Genomic DNA, 26,586 nt, shown 5'->3' with positions numbered 1-26,586 from the left:
GTCAGATACCATAATTTAATATTTTTCTATGATCTAATCAAATCTAAAGTATGTAATATGGGATGAATGTAATGATTCTCAATACTGTTGACAATACGTTTTTTCATTTAAAAGTAGTAAACCATTCTTAGAGCGCTAAATAGAAAACTTATAGGAAGGTTTTCTATTCGACAGACAAATACCTAGAGGGAAGGTCACGCTTTTCATTTTAAAACTAGCCAAGGTAAACTACTCCATGTTATACAATATAATGCTTTGAGGCATGATGTTATTAGGTACGATATTATAAGGCATAATGTTATAAGGGGTAATGTAATGAAACATAATGTAAAGAAGCAAAGTCTAAAGAGCACTTAATTTAATTTTAAAACCAATCTAAGGTAAGTGAAAACTTATTTTAGCTTATTTATTTAGCTAAATTACCGTGTTGTTAGAGTTATTTAATGTCCACTTTGGGAAATAGCAGGCGAGGTTACAAAAGAGAAAAAAAAATCCTAATTTTCACGGTTCAGAAACGTTTTTTTATTTTTATAAAATGATCTGGGTTTATTTTTTACGCATTTTCACAGACTAAATATGAAAAGCTTTACCTTGATCCAAGAATGGAAAGTGAGAGAACTAACGTGCATAAGTTTGTTTGTATTTTTTACTAGAAAGACATGGGGAGTTAATATACAGTTTGTAGACACACATATATACAGTCATCTACTATTAAGAGACGAATTCTTAGTGTCTATCTATACTCGTGAGTTATGAACCAAAAATTGTTGAGTGGTTTACATATCGCCGAATCATTTATTTTAAACTTGAAAATCTTATGAATACAAACCCAAGTGTTGTTTTTTTTTTTTTTCGAAAGCGCAATAAAATATAAAGACAGAACTAACTAACTCGACAGAAACACAGGAGTCCGACCGAGAATAAACCATTCTGTCATAATGTTATCTGCCCTTGATCAACCTAAAAGTCCACCGTTTCAAAAGTGAACGTATCTGTCCTACAGTCCCAGATAAGAGATACTTAAACAGACCCAGAAGAGTGACATGTGGATTAATGTGCTATCACCAACATACTTGACCTACATTGTGATATGCATTAAAAAATATGATTTCATTTCAAAGACTTCGAAATGTGTTAAGTCTGAGCGAGGTTTCTCGCCATCTTGTATCTAGTCCAAGTCTAGTGGAGAATAAATCTCAACGCTTAGACTAACTTAACATTAGATGTAGACTTACGAACTACAAATCGCGCTGGCGAGACAAACAAATAATGTTCTTGATAAGGTCTCATTGAAAATTATGAAGGCATAACTTATTTTTCAACAGCAGCATTGTTAGCGAATCTTCCATTTATGCAGCATGATTGAATGCCAGAGGCATGAAATGCACCAAGATACCTGTTTGTAGTCGCTGAATGAACTCTTTATGTTGTCTGTTGTATTTATGTGTATTTTTCTGTTGTGTTGTCTTTATATGAGAAACGAGTCTTTGTAATCACAACAAATTTCCGTAAGGATCAATAAAGCAGTCTTAGTCTTAGTCTTTTCGGAGAGCGTAAATTAAGTCGGAGTAACAGAGGCGCACTCCAAAAGTACTACAAAAGACCAGCTTTGCGTTAATCGAACTAAGAATATCTGGCATCTAGATTCTAGCTGATTATCATTTACTTAGCACATATCTTTAAAACCTACCATATAGGTACAAGATGGGTCTGTCTAGTCCAAATGTTTGCGAGTAGGCTTCCATTTCAGAAGTATATGTCTATTCCCTAAATGATGTTTATATAACTCATTGATCTGGACACTATCAGAATGAGATGGAAGTCTTTACACCCCTTCTAGGACTAGCCACATCACTAACATATATATATTGGAACGAGAGATGAGGAGTGGGAGACAAACAAATCCGTAACATAGTAACATATTCCCTAAAGGATTTTTATATTACTCATTTTTACTTATTTGTACAAATGCTTCGTCTTCCCCAGAGCTATTAGAGCGTGGAGCCTGAGTCAGCCAGGAAAACTAATGATTGGGCATAATTTAAGTCATTGGTTTGGTTAACATTCATGACTAGATTGACCTAGGAACACGCGTAATAATCTTCTTTTTTTTTAAGTAACGCCTGTATTTGATAAGATAAGATTATAATATTCGATTGCACGCCAGAAGCAGCTAATGAGATATACATTGAAATCTTTGGCTAACAATAGTTGTTATATTTTTTTCTTTTGTTGGGGAAAATATAAAATACTTTGTATAGGCCTACGTCTAAGCAGGTCAGATGACGTGACCAGTTTAACCTTTTATTAAAATAGTTTTCTTCTAGTGTAATCAACATTTAGTGGCAGCAAATTTGATGGTCCATTAGATATTCACATGTAGCCTTTATTTTATTATCAAATCAACACAATTTTTTTTGGTCTATGACTTCCCCAGAATCTTACATGGTTTCTATTATCAAATCATCTACTTTTTCTAAATTAAGTCACAGCCACAATGTTTTCATGACATAGTTATGAGACCAGTCCCATCTTAAGGTTCTCAAAAACTATTTGGTTTAGCATTTAGTTACCAGAAGTTGCCTAGACGCCGAGTCGAGCAGTGTTGAACCTTTCTATTTTAATCCTTCCGCGAAGTCTGCATCCATTCTCCACTCAAAGACAGAACCTGTCTTTCCAAGGTAGACTATATGTCAATTTAACTATCTTCAAGGTTGCAGAACACTCCTACAAATCAAGGTGCGTGTTTGAAAAAAAAATTGAAGATCTGTCGAGTTTTGTTTCAGTATATAATATATATACATTGAGATAACATTGAGATAACGGTAAAGTTATCCGAGATCATACTCCTTTTACGACTGATCATAAGGGGCAACAACTCAATGGGATTAGATTCTAAACAAAAAAATCTAAATGCTCGAACGCATATATCAGTTAAGTAGGTCTTTATTTAATTAATTCTGACAATTCATGCTTAATTGATGCCATATGTTTGTGTGTTTCTCCATACAAGATCCTCTGGAAAACTATTTAATGTTTCAAGGCTGCAGACAAAATCCAAGGTTAGGAAGGTACTAATCAGGGAACTCCTGTATGCTGATGATGCAGCTATTGTGGCTGATTCTGATATTCAACTACAGTACTTGGTTGTCAAACTATCTGCTGCTTGACAGAAGTTCGGCTTAAACATCAGTCAAAGCAAGATTAAGATACTTGTCCAAAACATAAACACTGCACCTCAAGTAAGCATTAATGGCCAACCACTAGAAATTGTTGATCACTTTTGTTACCTTGGCTCCATCATATCCAACAATGCTGTACTGGATAAAGACATAAACAATGGCACGCCACCATGTCACGGTTGCAGAAAAGAGTCTGGGACAACATATTGCTGACTAGCAGTACTAAAGCCCTAGTCTACCGGACCTGTGTGTTGAGCACTTTGCTGTACGGAAATGAAACATGGTCAACCTACTCATGGCAGGAAAAAAAGCTGAATGTCTTCCACCTCCGATGCCTAAGGCAGATCTTTAAAATAAGATGGCAAGATAAGATAACCAATGAGGAAGTGCTACAAAGAGCAGGGTGCCAGGACATCCGCTCTGTTATCAGCAGCAGACGCCTCGGCTGGCTTGGCCACGTTCGTAGAATGCCAGTAGGTCGACTTCCACAGGACATCCTGTATGGCGATCTAATAGAAGGCAGGAGAGCCGCTGGTCGCCCACTTTTACGTTATACGGATGTATGCAAACGCGACATGAAGCTCTTCAAAATCGACACTGGCAGCTGGGAAGAGGTGGCACTGGATAGATCCACATGGAGAGAGAGCATAAAGGAAGGGTCCCGGATTGCAGATGTCATACACAACAGAAGCAGAAAGAAGGGTGAAAATGCAACGGCGCCTGGTGATTATATATGCCCAACCTGCGATCGCAGCTGTGTATCAAGGATTGGCCTCTTTAGTCACACAAGAAGTTGCAAAGGGAAAAGATCGTCTCTCGCGACGTAAAATGCTACAGATGCTACAGATGCCTTTTGTTTCCTTAACTAAGACAACTTTAAATTTAAAAAATTGCATTTACTAATATTAAAACTGAACGAAATTCCTACATCCCAAAAGGTCAGCATTGTAGATTACAATGGCCACATTTATATAATTTCTAATTTGATTTGACCATTGTCATATCAATAACTACAAATGACCAGCATTGTCATGTCTTCCGCGTGCTCGCTGTTAGTCACAGATCATTTACCCATGGTTCCCCGACACATCATATATAAAGCCGCGCTATTTTCTCGGGTCACATTTACTTATACCATCGCACTGAGAAGCGCTACCTAACGTTTAAAAAAAAAAGTAGTGTTTCTAAGCTACAACCTTTTCATCACGCTATTGTGCTGTGACGCTTCTGTGTGATAACTTCTGATGATGTGGGTCTCAGTCTGCTTCGTGACATGACCTCCCCCCCCCCACCTCCCCTTTACCTTACCGCCTGCCTTTCATGATAATTCTTATCTTTTATTTTGTTCTTGTAGAGAACATTTTAATCAGAGAATCATGCGTTGATATGCTGACTGTGCATACGTAAGTGTGTGGTATATGCATGTAAGAAAGTTTGCTATATTCTTATATTATTCGTCCTCAATAGTATCTTTTATAACGATTGGGTTTGTGTTTTTTTGTTTTGTTTTGTTTTGTTTTGTTACTTTGTCACGAGGTTTCGTGTTCTGATTAAGGACAAGAAAAAACGAATACAAAAGTTGAAAAAGCCATATCACATTTTGGTTTTAGAGTTATCGAACATTGTCGCACAGTGCCTTATCATTGTTTCACTTGTATCTCTGGGTAATACCCATTCTTTCCAAGGGAGGGGGGGGGGGGTATTTTTAGTTTCTGCTGATATTGCCTAACGTGGTTTATCAACGGCCCCGCCCTACTACAGGAATATAGCTGTAGACTTCTGCTGGCTGGTAAAGTTTGGAATGCACCCACTGAAAATTCTCTATCTTTAGGCGTGATAACATTCAACTTTTAATACGAACAATTTGTTGGTGATTTTCACGATCAACTAAACATGTCAGCTTAATTGAATATCACTGCCCCCCCCCCCAAAAAAAAAATCTATATATATAATTCTTTTCATAGCTCAACAGTTTGGACAATAAGAAGTAAAGGAAAGATCACTCTTTTATTTCTGTAAGTCGGACTAGAGTTACCCCACGTCACTTAAGCGGCGAAAACAAAAAAAAAAAGGGGGGGGGGGAGAACAAGTAATCTACTCTGTATTCACCCGTCACTAAATAGCAGGGCCGGACTTAACCACAGTGGGGCCAAGTTTGGGTAGGGATACGTTTAATAAGTGAAAATTAAGAGTTTGTATTAGAAAATAAATTCGTCTTTGCATTTTATTTATTCTTTACTACGTACAAAATTACTCTACGAGCCTTTGCGTGTCATAATAATTCTGTTTCCTACATAGATCACGCTCAATAACAAGAATTACCAAATGTTTCAATCTACCTACGAGTATTGTTGACCTCAAGTAATTCTTCAATAGTTTGAGGTGCGAGAAGCTTCTTTCACCAGATTTTACAAATACGGGTATTGCATAATGCCGTTTTTTTATCGCGCGTAGGATTGGCGTTTTCCATATTGAATGACACCCCAAAATGACAAATTTTTTTTGTCTATATATTTTAGGAGATTTTTATGAGTTTTGAAAAGATTTTAATAATTTCCGGAGATTTCCAGGACTTTTTCGTATATTTTGCAATTTCAGAAGATTTCCAGAGGCCGCGGGAAATCTGTTATAAGTTATAAAATGGTTTACTTAATAATTTACACCTAGAATTAGCGAGGGTCCTATGAAAGTGCGGGGCCCACTGTGGTCGCATAGGTTGCAGTGGCCTAAGGCCGGCCCTGCATAATAGCGGCGTATGCTACGCCGTGGGTCGACTAATTAGATATAATTTAAATAATTTCTCAAGCTGTAGCAGTTGATCTTCGTATGAACTCTCCTTCATTGACACTAGTTAGTTGCCCATTATGTTGACTTTGCATTATACGTAGTTCAACTTCCAAGTCAAGAAGTTCAATTGACCTTTACAAATGCAACTGCACCTTTTATCCCACATTAGCTTTATACGTGTAGCGTGGTTGGCTTACTAAACAGGCCACAATCAATGAATGTTTTAATGGGTTAAGACAACGAACTGATAAAAGTGTACACTTACAATTGGAACGTACTGTGGCCTAATGACCTGTTTTCTCCTCGCTATAAATTAACGACAATACCTTTTGAAGTTTATTGTGCAGTTTATTGCTAGAGACCTAGATATAGATCTAGTTGTAACGCATAAGATATTGTCATGATTCTCAAATCAGAATTTGGTACATCAACCTTTCTACTATAGAGTAGTTATCTCTCATAGCATGTCGCGACCCATCGATTTGTGAAACACTGAGATATAGTCTAAAGAGGTGAACATTAGACTGCAGTCTACTTGCTACACAGATCGTTATTTAGGACAAGTCTAGGCCAAAGTGTTTCAACTTTTCGTTTTGCCAACTTTGCAAATTGAGCTCAAAATGATGTGAAAATAATAATTGGTCATAGAATGGTTTCTACCAAGTCACTTTGTTTTTAGACTCCGAACTTTTGTTCAGCCCTTGGCCAACCTTTGACCTCCTGCATGAGGTTTTGGGTTTGACGAAAATTATCTTTAATTTCTTTGGAAACGCATGAAGCTTAAAAGTCAATGAATATGGCGGACAACATAGTGCAGTAGAACAAGACAATGTCTCGTAACAACATAGTGCAGTAGAACAAGACAATGTCTCATGACAACATAGTGCAGTAGAACAAGACAATGTCTCGTGACAACATAGTGCAGTAGAACAAGACAATGTCTCGTAACAACATTGTGCAGTAGAACCAGACAATGTCTCGTAACAACATAGTGCAGTAGAACAAGACAATGTCTCGTGACAACATAGTGCAGTAGAACTAGACAATGTCTCATAACAACATAGTGCAGTAGAACAAGACAATGTCTCATGAAAACATAGTGCAGTAGAACAAGACAATGTCTCATGACAACATAGTGCAGTAGAACCAGACTATGTCTCATGACAACATAGTGCAGTAGAACAAGACAATGTCTCATGACAACATAGTGCAGTAGAACCAGACTATGTCTCATGACAACATAGTGCAGTAGAACAAGACAATGTCTCATGACAACATAGTGCAGTAGAACAAGACAATGTCTCGTAACAACATAGTGCAGTAGAACAAGAAAATGTCTCATGACAACATAGTGCAGTAGAACAAGACATAGTGCAGTAGAACAAGACATTGTCTCATAACAACATAGTGCAGTAGAACAAGACAATGTCTCATGAAAACATAGTGCAGTAGAACAAGACAATGTCTCATGACAACATAGTGCAGTAGAACCAGACAATGTCTCATGACAACATAGTGCAGTAGAACAAGACAATGTCTCATAACAACATAGTGCAGTAGAACAAGACAATGTCTCATGAAAACATAGTGCAGTAGAACAAGACAATGTCTCATGACAACATAGTGCAGTAGAACAAGACAATGTCTCATGAAAACATAGTGCAGTAGAACAAGACAATGTCTCATGACAACATAGTGCAGTAGAACAAGACAATGTCTCATGACAACATAGTGCAGTAGAACCAGACAATGTCTCATGACAACATAGTGCAGTAGAACAAGACAATGTCTCATGAAAACATAGTGCAGTAGAACCAGACAATGTCTCGTGACAACATAGTGCAGTAGAACAAGACAATGTCTCATGTCAACATTTGAGACAAGGCTGGAATAATTAAATAGATCAGATTTTAATGCAAGATTGTTAAGTGTTTTAACGTGTTTTGATTTCAAATTAATTCACTGAAACATCTTATCTTATCTTATATAATATAGACGTTACTTCAAAAAAAGAAGATGATTACGTCCTACGCGTCATGCATTCAGTCCTGCATATTAACCAATGACTTAAATTCTGCCAAGTCACTGGTTTTCCTGGCTAGTTCAGGCAACCCTTTCCATGCGCTAATAGCACTAGGGAAGAAGGAGTATTTGTACAAATTTGTCCTAGCATATTGGATCAGGAATGTGTCTTTATATTTGTGTCTTTCAGAGTATTTTATTAAATTTTGTTTTTGTATTTGAAGATTATGGTTCAGTGTTTTATGTATGATTGCTACTTTACTTTTGATTCTTCTGTCCTGAAGGCTTTCTAAATTAAGTGATTTTATTAAAGGTGTTACTCTAGTCAAATGTGAATATTCGTTTGTTATGAATCTCACTGCTCTTTAAGATATTGTTTGTTTGTTTTTTTATTTTGTTCATGTCCTATTCTCACAAGTTCTTGTTAATCGATATAAATATACAGATCTAGATCTGTAGCCTATATATTTAAAGAAGTAAATTACAGACATATAGGCCTAGTATCTCATATCATAAACCCTGCATATTTTATCTAAACATTTTAATTGTTGCTTTAAAATGATACCCAATTATTTTTTTCAATTTACAATTCCAGACTTTTGTTTTTACAATGCAAAGCAAACAGAATAAAGTATTTTGCTTTCTAAATTTTAGTATTTATTTCCCTGGCAGTGCAAGAGGCTATAATAGTATAATAGATCTGTTTTCTAAAAGAAAAATAATGTTGCTTAACCTTGATCCGAAACGAGGCTATTGGTAAAGTTGATGAGTCCTATTTTAAAGATGTAACACTATCACTGATACTACTGTTTTATTGTTGTCTCGCTTAAAGAAATGTTGAATTAAATTGCTTAATCTTCGTTTTAAATTTCTTCATCTGGTTATGTTAGTGTCTATTTTTTTAAATCTTAAAAATGAATCGAAGTCGTGCCCCATTGGTAGGTAGTTGAATGGATTTTGCTTCCCTGCCACACGAAATGTTTTTATGATTTACAGAGAGCTCGTAAAACTGCTAATCATTCATTACATTTATTGTAAAATACTTGTCACTCAATGTAAGAAATTAAAATAGAAAGAGGTGTAAACAGCTGACCTTGTGTTCTCCAATGAAAACTCCAAACGCTAAGAAACACTTTCAACTTAGATTAGCAGCAACTTGTGTGTTAACGCATATGTCTTGACTGTGTGTGTGTGTGTATTATCGGACTTTGTGCTAAAGCTTCACTCAAGAAAAAAAAAAGATCAGCTGTAGCCAGAGTGCCAACAACCTTGATGCATTGGCCTAAATATTATCATATAAAAAAATTATCTTGATAATAAACAGAAAGTGGGATAAGTGGGGATTGTGGAAACAATAGATTCCTAGAATACAGGCGCATAAACTCTACAATCTTACAGTGTTAGGAATAATATAAACTTTCTGCAGTATCCTGAAAAAGGATGAGGACATATGTGCTGAATTTTGTTTTCTATATTGTATATTATGGGGAGTATAATTACTTGAAAACTCTCTTTGCCACTTGCTTTTTCTTTTAAATTAAGTTACAATTGCTATAAATTGTACCTATCATTAGTAAGTAATAGTAAGTAATAGTAGGAGGCCCTACACATACACGTAACAGAGACGTAAACAAAAATGTAAGCCCTAGAAAGAGACAGAGAACCCAAAAAAAGAGGACAAGAAAGCCCACGAAAGAGGACAAGAAAGCCCACGAAAGAGGACAAGAAAGCCCACGAAAGAGGCAACAGCTCAAGGATTCCAAGGATGTAAAAAGCTCGACAACTGGTGTCACAAACAAAACCGAGGTATCCTAAAAAAAAATAAAAAAAAAAAATCATGATGCAAAGGACCTAATTGCATCCAGGCCCATGACTAAGGGCAATCGAAAGATAGCACTTCGTTGATTTACTCTTCAGAAGACGTATAGGCATTGAGTCGTCATGAAGCTACTTGGAAGAAGTCGTTACAAGTGTAAGGACACTATTACTTGTACGATCATTATTGGTATCTGACATTAGTTGGGGATAATTAAAGGCATTTGGTCATTGTGCTGGCCCCATGACACACTCGTTAACTGTGGGCCACAGAAACATGATATTCTGCCAAATAGACAGAAGATCTAAAAGGGGTCCTTTTTTTTCTACTTGTAAAATATGGTGTATATATAGTTATGTCATACAGTATGCACACTCAAACTTCAAGTTTGTAATGTTTCTTGTTCCTGTATCCGGGCCCACATGTAAATGGCACACATAAAGTGTACTTTCTTCTTGTGGTAGGTATTAAATGGCCAGTTTACCTGGTTGAAAGTAGCAACTCGTTTTCTTACCCAAAAATCTGTGGCGTAGAATGTGCTAAGAGAGAGTAACCCACTTAATTACTCACTTATAATGAGTCGGAAATAACTGAGAAAGAAGTCCGTAAATGCAATTTAACAAGATGAATGATAGTCAGTTTTTACATACAGATCAATAACTAAAACTGTGAATTCCCTGATTCCCTAATGTTGACCTATCCATTAGTCTGTTGTGGCACCACACATGACCTGTCGACCGTCTTTCTTTCTCGTCACTTGAATAGAATTTCTTTCCATGACATGCCCGTCCATTCTTTAATGTTGTCTGCCTCTTCGTCTTTTTTCCTGGTAGGTCTACTGTTACCTGAAGGAAAGTCGTTATGAGCCCTGAGGACCTTGTAACATGGCCAAAACGTTTTACTTCGCATCTTTTTCAAGTGGTCATAAAGTTATCGTGGGGCCTCATTTCCATTGTGGTCCTGTTTCCAATCTTTTCATTTGTGATGCGGTTTTCTTAGGTGATCCTATAGTGGTTTGTATAACGTGACGTCGGCATGCTTTATTTTCTCAATATACTACCAAAAGACTTAGATATCTAGTTGCTTTAGACCAGCAATTTCATTTAAAAAAAAAAGAGTTACGGGCCATTCGCTTAAGTGCATTTTGCTCTTCAATTTTTAGAAACAGGTCGAAATCTACTGACAAAAGCTTGATGGAAATTATGACCTTTTTTTTTGAAAACAATAGTAATGGAACAATGGAACCCACACAATGTTGGAGTTACTCCTTATACAAAGTTTGAATCTCTTTGGAGGAGTGACTAAAAATTCTATAGCGGCATTCGCCACGCATGTCACTTGTTTCAGGTTGATTAACTTTTGATTGATAAAATGTGACACGTTTAGGAAGTTTAGAGAGGACACATGACCGTATGCGCAAGTAACTACAAAAGTTTGACAGAGCTTCTATCAACTCACTCTGTGTGGTAAAAAATGTGTACACGTTATTTCTCCCACACCCAATCTCGGATCAAACTGAAATTTTGCACAATTATTTCTTTTATTTCTGATGTAGTACTACAAGAATCAATAAAAAAAAAAACACTTATTATATAAGCTGTTTTTAAAACAAAAGTATTTGTATGGTCAACATATTTCCACTTTTTGTTTTCTCCTTCAAGGGCTCATGTGGCCACCAATTGGTCATGAGTTCTGTGCCCAAACGCAATTTATAACCCATTCGCGCCATGGATGCTACGCCACTGAATACAGCCACAATGCTCTACTATGAGATCTGAACCAAGTTTCGCAATTTTTTTTTTTAGTCATGTGCGAGGCCCCCACTAATTGGAGGCACTAAGCGGCTGCCTAGTTTGCCTATGCCTAAGGCCGGCCCTGGTGTTGAGCTTACATGTATATAAAAAAACAACTTTTATTATTTATTTGTAGTCTGTAAAACAAGAACTTGAAAAACAACAAAAATGCTTATAGAGCTATTCAATTGAGTTTTTATTGCCCCTTATCTAAATGTGACTTTGATCATGACAAAGACTAATTACTGTTAGGTACAAGATCAAGTACAATTGGAATGGCAATAGTTTTGGTCATCAGCAGGTAAGATAAATTCAAACACATACACCGCAAACATATGCACAAAGAATGCTGTTAATTTCCTCAGAATGTCAAACTGTAAAGTACAATCACTCTGACAATGAGAAATAATTTCATAACATAACAGTATCTAAAGAATTAAGCCAAAAAAAAAAGTAAGTTGTATGCTTGTGATCATTCTGACTGCTAAGAAATACTTTAGAACCAGTCACACTAGTTTCTTTTCTCTTTTCATCAATATTGCCAATAGTGAATCTCATTCTTTAGGTGTGTTTTTTTTTATCAATTGTAATCAACATATATTGTGTTTGCAGAGTTATTCAGTGATTTAAAGTAACTGTCAAAATGTCTTGTCAGTATGACTTCATACAGTAACCATCCTGAGTAAAATATGCCTAAAAACAAATAAAGGAGCCCAATGTTACATGCAAAAACACATTGCACTGACACTGACACTTTATTTTTCTTGGATTCATTTGGACACTTAACTTTCCCTCTCAAAAAAAAATAATTATTATTTCTATATATATACTAGTTCTAATAGAATATTGACACATTTCATGCTAATTATCACAAGTGAATTGTTCTGGGTGGAGTAGCAATAATAATGATCTTATCTTTCATGTACAATTTTACTTTTGATTCACGCCCAGGCTTCAAAACCCAGAAATCCATGTAGGAAAACTCATCAACTGAACTCTTGGGTGTGTGCCTAGAGAATCTATTATCTGTCTCCATGTGGACCAAGCATGCTCAGTGTGCTCTGGCCCACATTCCCTCCTCAGTCTAAGGTAGAAGTGGGGTGGGGGATCTGGGATAGAATTTTGATTTTGTGTTGCGATTAATAATCCATAATGCACTATTCCGAATGAGATAAATCCTGAATAAAGATTCCAAAACTACAATTTAACATCAGAATTAAAATGTCACTCAGCTGAGCCATTATTTTAATTTGGTTAATTGTGATCTATTGGAAACATTTTAGCATTGTTTAAAATAAATACCTAGTAGACTGGATAGTGTCTATATCAAAATATAAAAAATGATAATCCCATTTCCAAATCAAACCCTGATTCAATAGGCTAGGCTGCACTTTTAAGTAAGCATTTCACAAGCTTGGATCATGTACATACAACAAATAAAATGTGACTTTAGAATAAAATATATACACACCACACAAATCAATTATACAAATTGATTAGAACATAATGACAGAAACAGAACATAAAGGCCTGTGTTTGTAGTTGGCGTGAAAGCACTGTGGTATGCTTCACTTCATATAGAACAATACATAGCTAGAACGATACGTAGCTCTCAACATGTTTGAGACTTTCAGAATAGAAGATCCTTACATTCTAGCCTAAGCCTACAAATAAGCAAATCAAGGTTTGAACCTTGGACAATTATGATAGCAGTCATAGGGTTCATAAAACATAACCAGGCAACCAATTATGCAGCTAAAGTACTCCTGTTTACTGCAAGGGGGGGAAAAGCAAGTATAAAGGAAAAATAATTTCAAGCCATTACAATAAACATTCTTTTTCATGAAACTTCTACAACACAACCAAAAGCATTTACTTAAGTATCTCTTTTTTGTTTTGGACACAGCCTTACAGACTATATAGGAAGTGACGAGCTCCCAATTAACTCCTGACCACTGAGAGAAAGCCTTCTCAATGTTGAAAAGGTTCCACACAGTGGTCTGACCAATACTCTTGAATTTTTTTTCAAAAACAAAATGAAATGCGGTGGAACTCCAAGTGAAATGTAAACAAATCTAAAACAATGGTCACGAAGAAAATTAGTTGAGAGCTATACAGGCCAGAGTTTTAAAAATCTACCATCAAAAAATGCTAAAACACTAAAAATAAATATGATGCACTAATAGATCAGACTTTAACTTCATTTACTGGATATCAAAGTTATTCTCTGTGATTAGATGGTCTACATCATCACGGCTTTAATGATGGCTTCTTATGAGGTCTACTCTTAACAGATTGGTGTAGCCTATCACTCTATGACAAATATACCAACACAACGCACACACACAATAAGTAATGAAACACTAAAAACATCTTGGAAATGCTGGTTGTAATCCTGTAGCACAGTACAGATATAATGCTGAGTACATTGAACTAAAACATCAATTCTGACTGAACAAAATATAAATGTTCTAAGATATTCAAATCATTATACCACAATTTTCAGCATTAATACATCGAATCCCCTTCAAAACCTATTTTAGCAGTACACTATCTGTTTCCTTAACCTAACAAAATATTTTGCTAAAATAGATAATTTTTGTACTATGTGACACATGCCTAAATGGGTGGCATGAAATCAAATTAAGATTACTATTCCATTCCCCCACACCATTTTTCTAAATGTAGCTAACACAGTCATCAAAAGTTACAATACCTCATATAACAACCAGTTAGAAGCATTTATAAAATTTATAACACAGAGAACCATAATAGTTATTGTAAAAAAATTCTTGATTTTAGATCAGATTAAATATTTGAAAACTTATGGTTGGTAATGTGAGGTAAGCACTGCTATGCTGACAGATTTTTTAAACATTAAGCACAATAACTGCATATGATCAACATATATTCTGGACTTTCATATAAAATAACTTTTATAATACTGTTGGCTCTTTTTAGAGATATTTTTCAAAAATATATATTTTTTCAAAATACACATATTGATGTACAGCATTCTATTTACCTTCATGTCACAAAGCCTGCAAGTTGAAACTATGTATCTTGGAATGATGTAACTAATTTGTACAAAAACACTTTTAAAGCTTGATTAGCTATGACAACCCTCAACATAAAAGGCTCATTTACAATATTTAGGTCCCTAGGGTGGTGGCTACAAGGCAACTATTAGATGAACACATCTTTGCTTCATGGTAATATAGATGCACTAATGTAAAGGTAGTTTTACTTTTATGGAATATTCTCTTATTTCCAACATAAGTATCTTTAAATAATTAACACTATTATAATGAACAATCATAACCATTAAAAAAAAAAAAGGCACGTGGTAAGTTGTTCAAGGCTGTTAGGTAGAAGCAACAAGAACAAAATGAAGCCCTATAAATGTAAAAGTGAAATCACATCTTGAAAATATAAATCTTTTCAGTATAAATATAAACTTTGTGTTTTCAATCAAGAGAAAACATAAGAAATTATATTAAATGTAATCAAAATATCTGGTATAAATCTTATGACATGCAAAATAGATTCAAAAGGTCTAAAGCTTAACAACAGTCATAATTCAAAGTTACAAGTAACAATTCAATTCAACAATATAAGCTGTAAACATAAACTATATACAAATATAAGTCAACATATCATCAAATGTCAAGAGTGGTAAATAATCCAGTTTTTACATCTCTAGCTAATAATATCACATTTGCATACATTACAATCAAGGAATGAAATTGATCTAATACAAAAAGAAATTGAAAAACATTTTATGTCGGTAAAAATGTACATTATTTTACTAAACAATGCATAGCTACATTGAACTAAATGTTTTCCACATGACCTTAAATTACATTAAATGGACACTAACCTCAAAACATAAACATCTGTTTACCTTACTAACACATATGAATCTTTTTCTCTCTTAAACCCTTACATAGCTAAAGGTCAAAGGTGAAACTTCTATACAGGATTATATCTATCCACAAGAACATCTTATCTCCACTATTCACACAGACAGAGAGAGAGACACTGTATTGCATTTCAAAGTGTCATGGAAAAAAAAATAGAAAAGAATCATGAAATATTTTGTTGTGAAAATAAAGGAATGTTGAGATGTACTAGGAATGTGGAGAAGAAAATGAAATCAAAGAAACAGAAGTCTCAATAACTTAATGGATTTAAACGCAAAGAAATTATTGCTGATTGTTACCAAATAGCAGATTTTGAGTTGATTGAATCATACACAAATTGTTGCACTAGTCAATGTACTAGAACAATGAATTTAAAGATTTATAATAACTGGCAATAAAAGTCTGCTGTAATTTCAAATTACTGCTTGGCAATTTAAATATTGAATTATGTTTACATTTTGACATGTATAATGTCAAGTTGTTTAATGATATGCTAATGGTTAAATGTCTTATGTTGCTAGTGTTACTGTTTTTTTTTGAGAATCAAATCATATAATCATTATGTGATAACCATATTTGAATTAAACAATTTTATTTTAACAAAGTTGTGCATTTGTTGTTAGTACATGTACTTCAATAATATAAATAAATTATGATTTTCTTTTCTTTGTGCATCAAGATTGTGACCTAAGTTGAAATCAAGATTATATAGTTCTAGTTCAACATGGAATAACTTGATGTTACACTACATTGGGACATCTAACTGAATTTAAATTGTAAAAATCTAAATCAATAATTGCCTGTTATGAATACCTAATGTTATACCATCTGGGATATAAGTGCAACCTTCCGGCTACTTGGCTTTCATATGGAAAAAGAAATTCACACTACTCTTCCAGGAGCCGAGGAGGGCCTCTTTGAACTTTCCTCGGAAATGTGATCTGGCATCTGCCTCAGTCATATGAGGGACCAGTGTTTCCTTAAGGTAGTTGACATCTTTAGGGCTGGTCAGTTGAGGAATACCGCCGGACAACATCATCATAAAGAGGGACACCAGGAGTGGGTACTTCTGCCGCACAGCCAAATAAGCCTTTTCACACATGGTTTGAAACCTGTTGAGATCACTAAAATGAGACAACCTCTATCTGGCAAGGTCTTAAATTTATTGTATTTTAGTAGCAATGACACTAGGGTGGGTGTCACCTAATGTGGTAAGCTCATGGTGTCACCCCAGTCAACTTTTTTAATCAAATCTTACCAATAAAACCAATTTTTAGTTCTTTTATTTTTGTACAACACTACAGTGAGCTAATTACCTACATTCATTGATTGTTTATCAAGGTTAAAAGAAGTGTCCATTCTGTTTTAAAATTTCGTTTTTATGACATTTTTTCACTAATTATTACATATAGTAAAATTTAAGATTATTTAAATTATAAACAGATTTAACATCAACTGAAATGTTTTTTTTAAGTAGACTTGAAAGAGCTTAAGGAAATGGTTTAATATTGTACTGTTAGTTAAGTATCAATGATGAATGAAACAAGGCCTCTGAGTCAGTGCGGAGAGTTTAGGTTAGAATTGAGATTAAAACTTGATTTAAAGTAAGAGCTGTTTCTTGATTAGTGTCACCCAGTGGGGCCCCCCCGCATCCTCCTAGTGATGTCACTGTATAATAGCATTACATTATACACAGGTCAGCATTTCTTAACCTAACATGTGATATGCCTACTAATTCTGGACTATCTGATGGCAACACCTTCATAAACTTTTGGCCATAGGAAGAGATAAAGTTCATATCTTCTGTCCCAGGGATTGATAGGTTTCAAGAGCTATTTTATTGTATTACCAGTTAGAGCTATGTGGCACATCCTAAAACAGACTGCTTCATTCAGACTTCAAAACTTATTTTTATAAAAAAATATTATAATGCTAGGTTCATGAAAGGTTTAAGAAAAAAAAAAAAAAAAGAATGTTTATCTTAGCAATACAAATGTCACCAACATACTTTTGAAAGTTGTCAGGGTTAGTGCCACCTTTAGTTATGACGTAGACGAAGTGACTAGTTAGCACAAATGGAACTCTCTCACGCTTCACATTAAACTTGGTCTTAAAATTGCCCAGGAAATGACCAAAGTCAATGTGGAACATCTGAACAAATTATAAAAAAAATATCTTAAGTGTTAAGAAATAGCATTAAAACATAAAATGACAGATTTTCAGTACATATGAAAATCAAAATGTTGAAATAAGAATGGCTTGAAAGTGGTATCAATTCCAGTAGTGTAAAATGTCCTGGATTGGATAAAAATGTCAGCTTACCTGGCCAGACGTTTTCATCATGATATTATCATTGTGTCTGTCTCCTATTCCTAAAACATAAGTAGCCACACAGTAGCCAGCGCAGGATAGGGTGAACTCATCCACAGCAGTGTTGAGGCTAAAAACATAAAGCAGAGTGGCACTAGACTGTAAAACTCAGAATCAACAAAAGTACATTTTTTAAAATGTTTTATCACAAACCCACAAGAAAAAGTGCAAAGAGAAGTTCATTTTATTCTATTACAACTGATAATTATTTTAAATTAACTACATATGATTAACATATTTTGTCACATGTAATGTAGACAAAGCTGTGTCTGCCAAAGACAACTTTGGCTATCCAGTCAATAGTGTAGCTATGGCATGAAACAGAGTGTGTTCTATTTTCAAGCAATATTTCTCTGGTGGAATGCAGTAAGAATAAGATATGTAAGCTCTGGCTTTTAACAGTATTTTAGTCCAGCCTTTATTTCTTTATGTTAAAAAATATATATTCTGTTTTATAATGATAAAAAGTATTTTATAAGGTAAATGTCTTTCTAATATAATTAGACAATTTTTTTTTAGAGTCCAAATGCATTTATGTCTGTCTAGAAATAGAATATGATTATAGGAACTTTTGGTTGTGTACCTCTCCTCATTCTGATGTTTACTTTTCAGCCACTCAAACAAAGCCTTTTTGTCAAAAGCTGTTTTCTTGTACCACTTTTGGATGTTAGCCATTGTGTCAGCTGAGGTAACTACCTCTATCATCCCTTGCTGCAGGTCTGTGGCCATGCACATGTAAGGATTCATCCTGCAGTACAAAGAAAAAGAAAGTGTGCATTTAAATGTTTGAAGACCTTTTGATATGCATCATCAATTCTGAGAGAAATAATCATCCTTGTATGGTCCAAGTTTCTTTTCCCAACACCATGCTAATGACACTCCTCACATGTAAGAGTGATAGTAGACATGGTCCTAAATCTATAATAACATGGACCAATGCCATTAATGTTTATATCTAGCAATAAAAAAATAGATAATGATGTGTACATACAATGTGCATTATTGTTTTTTTTTAAATAATGATATATGTTATATGTTGGTAGCTGATGCACTAGAAGAAATGCATGTCTTTTTTTAAAACATTTTTACAACTGACAATACAATGCATTAATAAAATAAAAATAGACAGTAATCATCTATCCTTGTTTATACAATCACTCTTTCATTTATGTATTATTTTTTTTTAATTTAATTAATTTTAAAAATAAAACAGTTGTCAATACTATGTCATGCCCTCCCCCCACCCCCTTTTTTTTTTAGAAACTCTGGTGTAAGAAGAATTAGAAAAATGGAACATAAACAAAAGGACTAACAAAATTGGATTATTAACGTGAAAGGAGAAATCCTTTTATTAAAATATCTAATGAGCTCATTATTTGGACTTCCATGATCCAACTTCTTGTGAAAGTGGGATTAGAACATTATGTTTATCTAGGCACGTTGCAACATATTGTGTGTTGTACATTTAGTTATTTTTGCTAATTTACATGATTGCTAAAATTACCTACATCAGTTTCCTTCTTTTTTTTTTTTGAAGTAAAATTATGATTTTTTCAAATGTAATCTAAACAAAGTTATGTAACAGACAAAATGGTGGGGAAAAGATTTACCTGAAGTCTAATCCTTCAGCCTGCCAAATGTTGTCCATAACTTGTAGGATCTGTAAAGTCAGCATATCCTGCCGAAGATCTGTTGAGATGTTCAATGTATAACTTTTTACCAATTTTATAACTTTTAATGGCTGGTGACCCAAAAGGAATAAAAAAAAATACCCCTTTCAGATGTTAGGATCTATGGGGCAGATGATTTAAAGGTGGTTAACAAGGGTGTTAAGTGGCCAGCACAACAACCAGCTGCCTTTCTCAAAGTATTTCAAGTAGCATTGGTTAGCTAAGAGGGTTCTTAAAAATCCTGAGCTTCAAAATCCCAGTCTTTATCTGAATTCAAGACCCTTTACTTCAGAAGTCAAACCCTCAGCCACCATGCCCCATAATACAAGCCCTAAAAGAGTTTAATTTCTGAGGATCTGAGGGATCAAATTCTGAATAGATTGATTTCTGGTTGGACTAAATTCTAGTTGTAAGCAGATCAAAAGCTAATTAGTGACATTATTCTATTATATAAAGTTAATCAGAAATGTTTGGAATGAAAGCTGGGTGCGGAAGGGGATGGTGAAGGAGGGGGGAAGAGTGAATGAGGCAGGATATTGGAGCTAACCACCCTGTCAGTCTATAAGGTCAACAAAGTTCTGCACCTCACCAACGCCTACAAGGTACTTAGAAATGAGGTGGGAGAAAGGAAACAAAAACCTGTGGTTGACAAATGAAACCAGAAAAAAAAACAATAACTAAGTGATGCTAAGATATTACATTTTAAAGAATATGTTTCTGACATACCATCACCATTCTTGTAAATGATCTGGATGTCTGGCCCCATGCTGTCTTCATTAGACCAGACAAGCCATAATGGACGTTTTTTGGAATTCATAAATTTACAATTATCTATTCTAAAAAAAAAAGGAAAACAAAGTGACCTGAGAATGTAAAAATTAAAAATATATTGTGTATTAAACTGAAACTATAAATTAAAAACTTAAGGGTTGAAAATGACTAAAATAATATAGATTCAATACATAATACTACATAAATATTAGCACACTCAGGAATATTCTAAACTATCCTATTCAAAAAGCAGGTCAAAGGTTAATTGAATACTTGTATAAAGAACTTTCTCCACTAACTATGTGAGCTTTAAAATAATTTTTTTCATTTATGTATCAAGAAAGGAGAAATAGATGTGTGGTCAAGAGGCTTGGCTTGGCTGCCTATCAAAGGGACTCGAGGTTTGACACCCAACTCAAGCAGAATTGTGTTGACTGAGCACCTAACGGCACCACAGAAAACAACCCAGATACCCCCTCCCACCACTTGCCCAAAATGGAGATAAGACCATAGTGCTCTGAACATGCTTTAAGCATGAAAGTTGCGCTATATAAGAGCTTTTAAAAAATGAAAACCAAATGAACTAAAGGGAAAAGAAACGATATTCCTGTTTCTCTCTTCCCCCTCATTAACTTACTTGAGGTCTTTCATTTTGTACAGCGGAGACAATGGGCTAGACAAATCTGTCAAGAATTTCATATAGTTGGGCTGCCGAAGAACTTCTTGCATTAGAGTCTTAGCATTTTGTCTTTTAGTCTGCAAATGAAATTCAATAACTAAATTAAGTTGTTAACAGCTTAATGAAGCTATTAAAAATATAATTGTTTAAAACATCATTTCCCTTATTTAAAAAAAAAATGTGTGGCTTAAACTGTAACAAGCATTCAGATTAAAAATTGTTTTAGTAACGAAAAAGGTAAATATATTTTACATAAATACAAGTTATACTTGGTGTTGATTAAAAATTAATTATCCTTTGAAAATAATTATCCACAAAAGAGAGTGGACCATAGCCCACTGAGCATGCTATAAGCATGAAAGATGCAAGATATAAAGGCAAACAAACAAAAAAAAGTGTGTGACCCTTACATCGTCATTAATATCACATTCTTTTATAAGAGAGTTCAGTGCGGAGAGTTTCTTAAGGGCATCCTGCTGCTTCATCAGCACAGCCAAGTGGTCATTATTATGTTTGAGGTAAATCTGTAGGATTAGACTATATTGTGTGCTGACTGTTGAGTTGTGAGTTTCAGACCTGAACAAATCAATAAATAGAAAGTGTTTATGGCACAGGAACACAGACCAATAACTGATGTAAAAATTGATGAACAGGGTAAAAGTGAACAAAAGAGAATGAGAAAAAAAAACAGTATTACTTTTAGATAGACTGGAAGAAACTGCATCATGATTACTGATGACTATTGCATAAAGAAAGCATTAAAATATATCAACATTAGCATATGACCTCAGCCTTGCAATATAATTACTGGCCCTTAGGCAACAACTATCGGTACAAATTGATATTTCATGCCACAACCTGCCCACAGCAAATCTGTTGCTGCTCATTTTTAATATACATTGAGATAGTTCTAAACAGCTGCAATCTAACACAAGTTTCTCACATTGTACATGTATGTATATGTAGTCCTTTTGTTCCATGACAGTATATAATTAACTAATTTGTTAGTTTAAAAGAGGAAGAATAAATCACACACTATATCAAATATTTTGATTTTGATTTATATAAAAAATTTGTCAAAATATCATGAAGGTCAAGTCTAAACTAAGCTGTTGGTCACTAAAAATGATTAGAGTTCAGAGTTGAAAAGTTTAAGGTATTGTAGAGCTTACCTCAACAACCAGAAGAGTTTGTGACCTAAGTGCTGGTTCTTCAGAGCTCTAGTGAGGAGAAACTTGGCCAGAGAGCAGCACAAGTGAGTCTCAAACTTGAGAGCCTGTACCAGTTGTAGCATGTACTGGGCTACATCATCATCACTGGCATAGAAAACCAAAAATAATATATAAATAGAGTTATGGGCAAAGCACAGCAAAAAAAAAAAAAAAAAAAAAAGAAATGCAGGCTATATTTTGGTTTATGTCAAGATGAATTTCTTTTGCTTGAATGTCTTTTGTTTCCCCCATTAACCTGAAATTCAAAACACAACTTATAGTCTGTAGTTTGAATTCAGTTTTTTCATTCTATTTTCTTTCTCAGTAAAGAATACACAAGCTGTTTCAAACTCTTAGACAAACTTGTGGTCTTTGTTAAAACATCAGCAAAGTCTTTAAAGAATGTGTCAGGCATAAATTATATTAGAAGAGGCCTAATTATATTAGAATGCACATCAACCCAAACTTGCTATTTAACTCTACCATCCCTTAGTCTCTATATCTCACTGTGCTCTATGTGCTTGAGTTCCTGAGGGCCATGCCCCCCTTTCTTCTTACTACCTTAATAGCTCTTGATACAAGTTCAAGATCTTTCTTATCTATAGAGCTATAACTAGTCTCTTTAAATGAAAGTAAAACATTTTTAATAGAAATAAGACTTCTTAGCGTCTAAACTAAAACAAATCTATCAAATTTCGGCTTATTACAAGCCTATACCTACTGTGTAAGTTCCTGGTTCAACATTGGTAGCCATTAGGCATGGTGGATATAAAAGTTTCCCCACATTTGGTTAGCTATTTTTAGATTCTGAGGCCATTTGCTATTCATTGAGTAAATAATTCCCTATTTATGAGGTTCACAGACAAAGACATTTAATGAAAAAGTAGGCTCATGGTACGGAGAAGTTAACTAGCATTGTTTTACAATTAATAAACTTATTTAAAAAAAAAACAATATAATTTTGAGATTTAAAGTGTTATTGAACATAAAATGTCCTATGGATAAAGCAGACAAGTTTGCTGTATTAAAAAAAACTTTTAATATTTACACTAAATCTTAGATTACCTTAATTCACTATCTAGACACTTCACAGCAAATTCTCTCACATTGCGATCTGGGTATTCATAATCTAGTATTTCAAGAGCGTAGTCCACAGGCAAAGGTTTCCAGATCTGTAGCAGGGTAGTTATCTGAAGTCAAATAATTTCCAGATACTATCAGTATGACATTTGCAAATTCTTATAAAAGCTCTTAAGTTCTCATTTAACAATGATGAAATGTAAAATAAATAATGGATAACGTCCCATTATTTCTTTTTAAATTGAAGTTGTGGTTAAAGTATATCATTATACAGTGAGTGAGAGAACTCACTGCAGATAAGCAAAGTTTATCAACCATCAGACTTGTATTTTATAAGAATACATGTGACCAACAAGATTACCTAACACAATGGCGCCCAACCTATTTCAGACTGGGGAACATTAAATTTTCTGAAGAGGTACAATGAAATGCATTCAAAAGTTCTCAAGTCTGCTGGAACTCATCATCTGTGACTTTATAATGCACTGTAGGCAAAGGTTTTAAGGGGTGAATAGCGTCTTATCTGCCAGATATGGCCAGCAGGTCTTAGTTTAGGCATCACTGACCTAGCATATTACTTCAAGCATCCACTAGAACCAGACGGATTCGGGAAAACCCTTAGCAAATACATTAGTCTCACATGAATCTAGGTTTGGTCCTTCATTTTAGCAGCCAGCACTTGAATATTAAATGCAGCAGGTCACATATTTTGTTTCAGTAGGCCAACTGTTCAAAGATATAAAAGTTACGTGTGAAAACTGTAGACACCAACCATAGAAGACCGATTTGAACATGACTAATGGTGACATCACAATATATTTGAGACTAAATCTATCATAGAAACAAGGCAGTTAGTGTAGAACCTTTACAAGATAAACATCTCATTAGAGAGAGACTAGACCATTCCTGCTTTGTATTCAAGTTATGTCATGGTTCATCAGAGGTGGTCTTGGTCATTTTTGCCTTCAATCTTGTGTATGTCTTTGTTACTGTCTTGAAGTGTACCCAACTCATCACAATCCATATGCCCAGACATATACACATGCATCTTCAGATGATTCAACATATTCAACAGTGAGAAAACATACTACAAAATATATAGTAGTGACATAAAAAGCCGCCACTGATTCACCAGCTTAAGTCATTTTGGTTTAGGGTTACCTGTGTTCGTACTATGTGTAATCTGACTTAAGATTGTTTACCTTGGCTACATCTATGTAGCTGTTCCACTTGACAGATTGTAGTACTTTAGACAGGAAGTTTGGAAATTTCTGTTGGACTTCATAACGGAAGGTCCAGATAAGATCTTTGTCCTGTTCACAGAGCTGTTCTGACTGGTAGAGAGCCTGGGTCAGCTGCTCAACATGAGACTTGCTCACCTTCATACACTAGAAAAAAGGTGTTTATATTAGGGTAATATTATATTGATGAAAATTAATATTATGAGCATATGAATACTGACAATCATTATCTAAATAATAAACTTTGTAATAACATTAAGGTAAATTATGATCTTAAAAACTGAAATTAATTACAAATTTGAAGGTGACAATAAGGTGCTGATTAAAAGATGTATATGGGTGCCCAGTGGCAGCAGATCAAAGTAAAATATGTCATGCATTTAACCCAAGATTACATAATCATTAGAGTGAGAAAATGACTTGATATTAAAAAAAGTTTCTTTTACTCACTGCTCAACTAATCTCTGAGCACTAGGGTGTGCTCAAAATGCCAGCAGAAAATAAAAGTTGATTGTAATAAAGATGAAATTGAATAGTCTCATTTGACTATCATCATATATTCATCAAAAGTATGTTTTTAACTTTAATTTTTAATGTTATTAACATCAAATTGTTTTATTGTTTCCCAAGTTCCTAGCTTAGCAATAAAATAATGCAAAGCTTACTGATTCAGCTAAAAATGTGATAGAAGTAAAAAAATTTATGAAGTATAAAAATGAATTTTGTAATCAACACACATACCGGTGATCCAATACTAGAACTAGGCTCCATATTTTCTGCTGCACATTGCAAAATCTGAACAGAAATTGATAATCCACTTTATAATCAGAAAATGAAAAAAAAAGCATTCCTGTTACAGCAAATATTTATTGTTAAGTAGTCATTAGAATAGCAAAGTTAAAGGTATAAGAATATCTTAGAGCAAATAACAATTACCAAAATCTTAAGTTTTAATGATCAAAATGTGTAATATGGTACCTATCAAATAAATATTACTAACAACCTGATTTTTTAAGTAACCAAAAAAACTCAATTTGAATTAAAGTAAATAGAACATCCTAAAATATAAAAGATCATAGCTGGATTTATGTATAGGCAACACAAGTGTAGCCTAAGGCTCCCAAGAAATATTTAGCACTGAAAGATAATATAAGGACTTATGAGTCCATTATCTCATACATCTTAGGGCCTTTTCAAGTCCTACAGACAGCCCTGACATAGATTCAATTAAACTGAAAGCTCAACCAGAATTAAGTAAACAGAAAGACATTTTAAGTTTCGTTTCAAAGCATAAAGGACCATAGAGTTAAAGTCAAATAACCAAAGAATTGTTTAGATAAAAGTCAAAAAGACATGTAACATCCATGTCCTAAAATAAATGTTTGGTTCAAATGTTGATTCAAGTCTGTGTGCACTGACCTTGTCATAAGGAGGATAAATTAGGTAGGAGCCACCTTTGTTGTCAAAATCTGGGAAGTTAATCTTCAACAGTGTGGCATCCATACTAACAGCATTCACTGCAACACCACCTAATTGCAAAAAACACCATCATTAACTCCTAATAGAAAAAATAGTTGATTTGACTCCATTATGCAGCCTAATCAATGATATTGTTTATTAAAAAGTCACTTGTTTGGTTATCTTTCCTCCAAAAATGTTTTTAGTTGCATATAATTTAATATTGAATAGTTTCCTTAATATATGGATTTTTTACCATGGAAAAGTTATTAAAGATTTGGGGCTTTAAAAAAGCTCTACTTTTATATATACTAGTTCTAATGTGACTTTTCCACAGTGGCTAAGTTTTTACTTTTAAATTCCATAATCCAAAATAACATGAATTTTTAGTTTTGATAAACATCAATTCGTTTTATCTAAAAAGGGCCTGCATTTCCCTTTAATTCTACACCAAATATAACATTTTCTAATAACAAACAAAAAAAGTTATTAAAGATTAATCAGAACAGGGTAGTGAAATACATATGGGCAAAATGAATAGTTTCGTTGGAACATGGAAAATAATTACGGAGAGAAAGAGTCT

General features: G+C 34.2%; 2 protein-coding genes across 5 annotated transcripts in view; both read right to left on the bottom strand.

The window, feature by feature from the left end:
* The window catches only part of LOC106076228 (solute carrier family 2, facilitated glucose transporter member 1-like), an 84,101-nt gene extending 74,867 nt beyond the window's left edge, over positions 1-9,234 (bottom strand). The window contains exon 1 of the mRNA XM_056007359.1: positions 9,085-9,234. The gene's annotated coding sequence lies outside the window, so the exon portion shown is untranslated. The remainder of the gene's footprint in view (positions 1-9,084) is intronic.
* A 2,545-nt stretch (positions 9,235-11,779) lies between these two features.
* LOC106075289 (phosphatidylinositol 4,5-bisphosphate 3-kinase catalytic subunit delta isoform-like) overlaps positions 11,780-26,586 on the bottom strand; it is a 28,984-nt gene continuing 14,177 nt past the window's right edge. For all 4 annotated transcript variants that reach the window (XM_056008029.1, XM_056008028.1, XM_056008031.1 and 1 more), the window contains 13 exons: positions 25,965-26,074; positions 25,287-25,340; positions 24,507-24,692; positions 23,290-23,414; positions 22,186-22,329; positions 21,424-21,589; positions 20,972-21,090; positions 20,290-20,399; positions 19,504-19,582; positions 18,477-18,641; positions 17,846-17,963; positions 17,532-17,674; positions 11,780-16,635 (listed from right to left, as the gene is read on the bottom strand). In XM_056008029.1, coding sequence (XP_055864004.1) covers positions 16,377-16,635; positions 17,532-17,674; positions 17,846-17,963; positions 18,477-18,641; positions 19,504-19,582; positions 20,290-20,399; positions 20,972-21,090; positions 21,424-21,589; positions 22,186-22,329; positions 23,290-23,414; positions 24,507-24,692; positions 25,287-25,340; positions 25,965-26,074 — 1,778 coding nt within the window. In that variant the 3' untranslated portion in view covers positions 11,780-16,376. The remainder of the gene's footprint in view (positions 16,636-17,531; positions 17,675-17,845; positions 17,964-18,476; positions 18,642-19,503; positions 19,583-20,289; positions 20,400-20,971; positions 21,091-21,423; positions 21,590-22,185; positions 22,330-23,289; positions 23,415-24,506; positions 24,693-25,286; positions 25,341-25,964; positions 26,075-26,586) is intronic.

Source organism: Biomphalaria glabrata, chromosome 13, assembly GCF_947242115.1.
Source record: "Biomphalaria glabrata chromosome 13, xgBioGlab47.1, whole genome shotgun sequence".
NCBI classification, from domain to species: domain Eukaryota; kingdom Metazoa; phylum Mollusca; class Gastropoda; family Planorbidae; genus Biomphalaria; species Biomphalaria glabrata.
This window is presented reverse-complemented; position numbering and strand designations above follow the sequence as displayed.